At 40.1% G+C, this 6908-nt stretch overlaps 1 protein-coding gene across 2 annotated transcripts; it reads right to left on the reverse strand.

Annotated features, from left to right (window-relative positions):
- Positions 1 to 219: 219 nt before the first annotated feature.
- LOC111479880 (5-methyltetrahydropteroyltriglutamate--homocysteine methyltransferase-like) lies at positions 220 to 4686 on the reverse strand. Of its 2 annotated transcripts, XR_002717717.1 has the most exons (13): positions 4593 to 4686; positions 3463 to 3816; positions 3280 to 3367; positions 3047 to 3174; positions 2578 to 2969; positions 2289 to 2452; positions 2106 to 2186; positions 1843 to 2009; positions 1651 to 1756; positions 1302 to 1552; positions 997 to 1198; positions 423 to 914; positions 220 to 373 (listed from the first exon to the last, which is right to left on the reverse strand). XR_002717717.1 is itself a non-coding variant. In XM_023124751.1 (12 exons), exons 2-12 carry the CDS (start codon positions 3810 to 3812, stop codon positions 546 to 548), a joined length of 2298 nt encoding a protein of 765 aa, XP_022980519.1. In that variant the 5' UTR covers positions 3813 to 3816; positions 4593 to 4686; the 3' UTR covers positions 407 to 545. The 2 variants fall into 2 exon arrangements, 1 of the variants encoding a protein (XP_022980519.1); XM_023124751.1 differs by lacking the exon at positions 220 to 373 and having other exon boundaries at positions 407 to 914.
- Positions 4687 to 6908: the final 2222 nt, after the last annotated feature.

Consider the following 6908-nt stretch of genomic DNA (forward strand, 5'->3'; position numbering starts at 1 on the left):
TGATATCCAAGACTATGCATTCCTTGTAATATAATCTACCATCTGAAACCTACCCGTGAGGCTTCTTATGTCTAAGTAGTGTATTATGTTGTAAGCGGGTATAGTCTGAAACCCATGACATCCTTTTCTTCATCTCAAATAGCGTGGGAGTATTAATCTATCTAAACCCTAATACTATCCCTCTCCGCCAGTTTCTCCATTCCACCTTCACAATCAGCGATCTCAAATATTATTTCCACTATTAATACAAAAGAAGTGGCGAAGATAGAATCGACCATTCTATTCATCGTATGAATTTAGGGACAAAAGCCATAAGCAATCAATGGCCAAACATATTGAAAGCAAAACATAACAGACTACTACACATACTAGCACGGCATTTCTATGGTGGAAGAGAAAAAAAAGGGAGAAAGGGCCATAGCCTCGATTCAAAACAATCTCGAGAGAAAGAACTGCTCCCAAGAGCACACCTACACACTTATTTGGACAAAACAAAACAGACTTTTTTTTTAAGAGACGGCGGAGAAAACTCATCATCAACAAACTCACTTGGCACTGGCAAGCTCCTTCCGGAGAAGCTTTGCGGCGGCCACCATGTTTTTGAGGGCCGGGTTCACCTCTGTATACTTGCGAGTTTTGAGTCCACAGTCGGGATTCACCCACAAGACGTTCTTCTCCAGCACTGCAAGCATCTTGTTAATGCGGTCTGCAATCTCTTCGGTTGATGGTATTCTTGGGGAGTGAATGTCGTACACACCAGGCCCAATTCCAGCACCATACTTCACTCCCTCACGGAACACCGACAACAGCTTCTCATCTGAGCGAGAGTTCTCAATTGTGATCACATCAGCATCCATGTCGATGATGGATTGGATTATGTCGTTGAAGTTGGAGTAACACATGTGGGTGTGGATCTGTTACATCATGAAGAAATCTTAGAGTTCCATTCTAGTTTTTAACAACTGTACAACAAAGGTATTGATAATTAATAGTAACCTGAGTCGTGTCTTGCACACCGACGTTTGTGATACGGAAAGAGTGAACAGCCCAATCCAAATAGAAGGCTTGCTCAGATTTCCTCAGAGGCAACCCTTCTCTCAAAGCAGCCTCATCAATCTGGATAACATTAATACCAGCCGTCTCCAGATCCTCCACCTCATCCTTGATGGCCAACGCGATCTGGTAGCAAGTTTCAAACCTGGAAGAAAGTATACACAAACAAACTTTTATTTCATGGAATTAAGAAAAACAAACAAACTTTTCTTTCATGGAATTAAGAAACAAACTTTTCTTTCCGTTACCTTGGCTGGTCGACTCTAACAAAGGACCAGTTGAGAATGGTGACAGGGCCAGTGAGCATTCCCTTCATTGGGCGGGATGTCATGCTCTGAGCTGTGGTCGACCAGAAGACAGTCATGGGTTTTGGGCGGCTCACATCACCATAGATGATTGGGGGCTTCACACAACGTGATCCATATGATTGCACCCAACCGTTAACAGTGAAGGCAAAACCTGACAACTGCTCACCAAAGTATTCAACCATGTCGTTTCTCTGCAGTGAAAATAAAACTCATGTTAGAAGGTGAAAATTAGAATATAAGATAGGGGATAGCCTTCATTTCCTCCTCAAAAGGCTCTAAAAAAACTCACCTCGGGCTCTCCATGAACCAAGACATCAATATCAAGCTCTTCCTGGAGCTTGACAACCTTGTTAATTTCCTCCTTAATAGCCTTAACGTATTCATCCTCAGAAATCCTATAGGAATCCAAGGAAAATTCCTATGTTAGAAATAGGTTCAAATTATATTTGAGTTTTAAGGAAAGGTAATGTTATCTATTTACTTGTTTGCTTTGTATTCCCGGCGAACCCTCCTGAGTTCAACAGTTTGAGGGAAGGATCCAATGGTGGTGGTGGGAAGGATTGGAAGGTTAAGCTTCTTCTGTTGAGCATCAAGTCTTGTACTAACGTTTGTAGCGCGGCGATGATCGGAACCCTTCAAAGCAGCAGCCTGTGCAAGCAAGCACAAAGCGATTCATCAGCAAATGCTGTGTTTGCAAACAGAAAAATTAAACTTGAGGGTAGGATAAGGAATGAATGTGCTCACCGCTTTCTGAACAGCCTCATTGGTCACCCTGGGGGACGACTTTCTTGAAGCATGAGCTTCAGCATTAGCAGCAAATAATTGCTGAATACAAAACCATGAGCTTAGCTTAAGAGTTTAGGAACCAAAGCCTATAACATAGCTTAAAGGCAGCCGGGATGAGTTTCATGAGGCACAAAAACTCACCGCGTCCTTGTTGCCAGCCAAAGCCTTCGCCAATGCGTTGACCTCAACAAGCTTTTGAGCAGCAAAAGCTAGCCATGATTTAATTTCGTTGTCCAACTTAGTTTCGTTGACAAGGTCGACAGCAGTGTGCAGAAGTGAGCAGGAGGTGGAGACGACAAGATTGTCTGCATTTTTTTTTTTTTCAGGGAAGGAGGAATTAAGGAATCAATAAGAAACCAGTCTCTATTCTGAAACCATAACATCAGGTGCAATGTACATATTAAGTACCATAAATATAAGCAGAAGATACCTTTGCCCACTATGCCAGCTAGTTCCTCCAATATATTGACTGAGGTGGCAAGATCGTTGGCCCAAATGTTCCTTCCATCAACTACTCCAGCAAAAAGAAATTTTCCCTTAGGGAAACCACCCTTGATTAAACCAAATGTCTTAGTTCCACGAACCAAATCAAATCCATAGGCAGTGACACCCTTCAAAGCAGTCAAGGTCTTGTACGCCTCATCAGGGATATCAGCAAAATATGTCTCAACAAGAACATTCAACCCAGAGAGAGTTGATTCCAGTTCAGAATATGCATCAGAGAAGGCCTTCAATTTGTCAGAATCAAGATCCATCACCAATGTAGGCTCATCAAACTGAATCCAAGAAGCACCTGCAGCCTTAAGATCTGACACAACCTCCCTGCAAAATGATCCATTGTAGAGGTAATTGTTAATGGGGAACACACGCTGTATAGAGGTAAAGAAACGGTTTCTTACTTGTAGATGGGAAGGATCTTGTTAAGAAGGGAAAGAAGGACGAAGTTCTTGTCCACACCCTTGGCTGGCTTAGAGAGCAACAAATATGACACGGGACCAATAAGAACTGGAACAGTTTCAACTCCAAGCTGCACGAGTTAACATAGTCTATCATTACGAGTATAGTTACAACGAACTAGACTAGATTCTTCTACTGTCTAAATTAAGAAATATGAATAGATAACAACACGTACAGCCTTGGCTTCTTTGTATTCCTCCACGGCCTTGTGTGAAGCATATGAGAACTTCACCTCTGGTCCCAACTCAGGGACGATGAAATGACTACATTATTGCGTTGACAGGGTTAGTTATGCCAATTTCATTATATTGTCACTGCATAATAAGAACAAATCTTGTTTCTCCAAATCATTACTTACTAGTTTGTGTCAAACCACTTGGTCATTTCCATCGCTGGAACAGATGCATTTCCTCTAGCCATGGAGAAGTAAGTGTCGAATCCAATCTCACCACCAGTCCAACCATATCTAGGAGGAACAGCTCCAAGAGTTGCAGTGGCATCAAGCACCTGATCATAGTACGAAAAAGTATTGCTGGGGATGTACTTGATCCCGGCATCAGCCATCTGTTTCCAGATGGATGACCTCAGATCTGCTGCCACCTTTTTCAAATCTTCTGCAGAGCTCTTTCCATCCCAGAATGATTCAAGAGCAAACTTGAGCTCTCTCTTGGGGCCCATACGGGGGTATCCAACAATGTGGGATGCCATTGTTCTGCTTATTAAGAGATCACAGACATAAGTACAAACAAACAAATTCCATTATGCACTTTACAGCATTTTTTCTTCTTTCATTCTGCAACTTCTGTGATGGAAGGCTATAAAATATCCAATAAGAACTAGAAATATTATACAGAAGCAGAAACAAGGATTCAAGTTATCGATAGATTTGAATGTTCGCTGATGCATGGATCTATTGGAAGAGCAGTCCAATCTAGGGTATTGCTTTATAAGAAATGAGATGAAATCATGGATTGATATGAAAATGAACATCCATAGGGTTGCGAACACAACAAGAAAACACAATGGAGATACTAACGGGCATCCGTAAACTGTAGATCCATGAGTAAAGTAGAAAAAAAAAAAAAAAGGAAACAAGTTACAAATCCCGAGAAAAATAAAAGCATCATCAAAAGTAAAAAGGCATCTGAGCAGCAGACAGATCTGGTACTTGAAAAGGCTAAAAAAAAACCACCCGGTGGCAAAGGAGCCAGATCTAGGTAAAAAAAAAAAAAAAAAAAAAACATCCTAAGGATCAAGAATCTTGGCAGATCTGTAGCAGCAGAGTAGTAGTGAAAACGGAAACAGAAGAGAAAGGAAGAAGACAGTGAATGGAAGAATGCGAAGTAGATTCCGGAATGAGCAATCATCTTAAAGCAAGAAAAGAAGAAATTGCGGAATCCAGGGTAAAGGAAAATGTAGATACACACAGCTTGAGATCCAGCAATAGGGAATGAGAAAGAGCATTGAGAAGGAAAGAAGAGAGCAAACCTTGAGAGAGAGAGCGTAGGGTACGTGAAGTCGGAGAGAGTGGGGGGGAGGCGGAGAGAGGAGCAACGGCGCGAGTTGTAAGAAGCGGAAATGGAGTTTGATTTATATACAAAACGAGAGGAGGACGTGGCAATTAATTTAAATTTATAATTTTTTTTTATAATAATAATATGGATATGGTTGAGCGTCAAAATCTGAGTGGCAATGGGAGAGGGCCACCCGGGGTTGGCTGTGGCTACCATTCTTTTTCTTTTTTCTTTTTTCTTTTTTTTTTATTTTATGTAATTTAATTATTCTAAACTACAACATACTTTTAATCACGTGATTAAAAGTGATTGATTAACATAATTGGGGATTAAAAATTAATTAGCACGTGGGAGTTTTGTTTATATTTTATATTTTTTTTTATATTTTATGTTTTTTGAGTGGAGTGGACCTAATCCCAACCGAGCTCTATATTTTCAAGTTGGTTAGGTTAGGTTAGGTTAGGTTAGGTTAGGGGATTTCCCTCTTGCGCAAAGAGAGTTGTATTGACAATCAATTCATCCTTTTGGTCTATAAAGCTACGGCATCGTTTTAGTGGTAATTGTCCGTGTGCATCAAGGTGTTTCTTGGCTCGTTAGTCCTCTCTTCCATATCGTTGCAATGTCTTATCTACTTGCAACAAAAACGTGAGATTTCTTGGTGTCATCATTTTTCTTAAATTGTCGACCTGTTATTACACATTCTGGAATCATATTAAATTCGTTGAGCTCACCCTCATCTTTCCAGAACAATGGTTGTGTTAATCCTTTGTGTGTTTGCTCATCTTTCGTTTGCTAGATCGAAGGTTTTTGTTTCGCCGGCGTTTATGTCCGACGAGACAAAATCGTTTGTCATCCATTCTTTTCTCTTGACATTTCGTGTTTCCTTTTCTTACAAGTGAGATATGAGAGTTTGTTGAAGTGTAGGACTTCCGATATGGTCGTGGGTTCATTGGAGGCACGATTTCTCCAGCACTCACACGTTTCTCGCCGACCACGCAAGTTATTATTAATATTTTTTTAACCTAACAGGACGTTACATTCAAAATTTTATTTTATCGTTGTAATTCATTTCACCTTATGTACTAGTAAACTCTCTAATGAATAATTGGTTTATGATCCAATCATAAACTAAGTTGCTCTTAGGCAAGTGGTGGATGGGCTCATTGAGAACGAGCATTTAATTCATTTAGTAGTACGGGTGAATTAATTTTATTTTATTAACAACTAAAATAAAGTATTAAGGGAGCAAGAACTTTACCTTGGTAGTAATTGTAACGCCCCTAGTTTTCTAGACTTAACTAGTAACATCACCCATGCATACATAATCTATTACGCGGAATCTCATCATAAATAACATTGAACAAAGTCTTTCATGAAGATTCATAAATCCAAAACAAACCTTGGGCGCTTTTCGATTCCGGGTAGGGTTGGATGTGTGATACTCCTTCACACATGGCCCATGTGTGCATACATGGACCCACCAGGCGGGCTCGTATACATACCCCATAGGCCTGACTTGGTCGGGCACAACATGTTACACGTCACCGAACACCACATAACAAAAAAGGGCCCGCATGATATCATGGCGAACATAAATATCGTAATTCTTTCTTTCGTATCAAAAGGAGAAGAATCCTGATGCACGTGACATACATACATGCATGAGGTCTCTTAACATATCTAACATGGCATTACATAAGCAGTGCTAACATCGCATATACGTTTCTTACATTACATGCATCTCACGACTTATATTACATGCATCTCACATGACTTACATTACATGACATATTACATAACATGAAAGTACATTCCAGTTGCATAAGCATCTCATGACATGACTCGATAATACTACGTGTATCTATGACATCAATCAACATTTTCATGGCATATATTACTAACATATCATTCATAATTTCACATAACATAAACAGTCAACAGTCAACATAATCCATTACGTTTTATAGCATAAACAGTCACATAATTCATACATCATACAGTCATATCACATAATAAACCATGGTGCATGCAGGGGCCACAGGGCACGCACCATCATACAACACGTAGTAAACTAACTCCAACAATAAGGTCACTTACCTCGATGACCTTGGCCGAAGTCACTCACAACAAGCTAATCCCAACAGTTAAATACGTTCTATAATAACCACATAAAAACTTCGGAACCTTTCATAACATACCCTAGCTAAATCTCAGGCTATTTATCAAAATAAACTCCCAACCCAATCTGTCTTTGACAGTTAGGAACCATACTGATCTCAGATGGTAAAAC

The sequence above is a fragment of the Cucurbita maxima genome, unplaced genomic scaffold (assembly GCF_002738345.1).
Source record: "Cucurbita maxima cultivar Rimu unplaced genomic scaffold, Cmax_1.0 Cma_Scf00005, whole genome shotgun sequence".
In the NCBI taxonomy this organism is placed as follows: domain Eukaryota; kingdom Viridiplantae; phylum Streptophyta; class Magnoliopsida; order Cucurbitales; family Cucurbitaceae; genus Cucurbita; species Cucurbita maxima.

Excerpts from the sequence above, each read along its gene's own strand:
- LOC111479880 (XM_023124751.1), bottom strand. The coding sequence starts at position 3,812 with ATGGCATCCCACATTGTTGGATACCCCCGTATGGGCCCCAAGAGAGAG. Across the intron at positions 1,757-1,842 it reads CGGGAATACAAAGCAAACAA|GATTTCTGAGGATGAATACG; the intron begins GTAAATAGATAA and ends GGATTCCTATAG. Across the intron at positions 915-996 it reads GTGTGCAAGACACGACTCAG|ATCCACACCCACATGTGTTA; the intron begins GTTACTATTAAT and ends ATGATGTAACAG.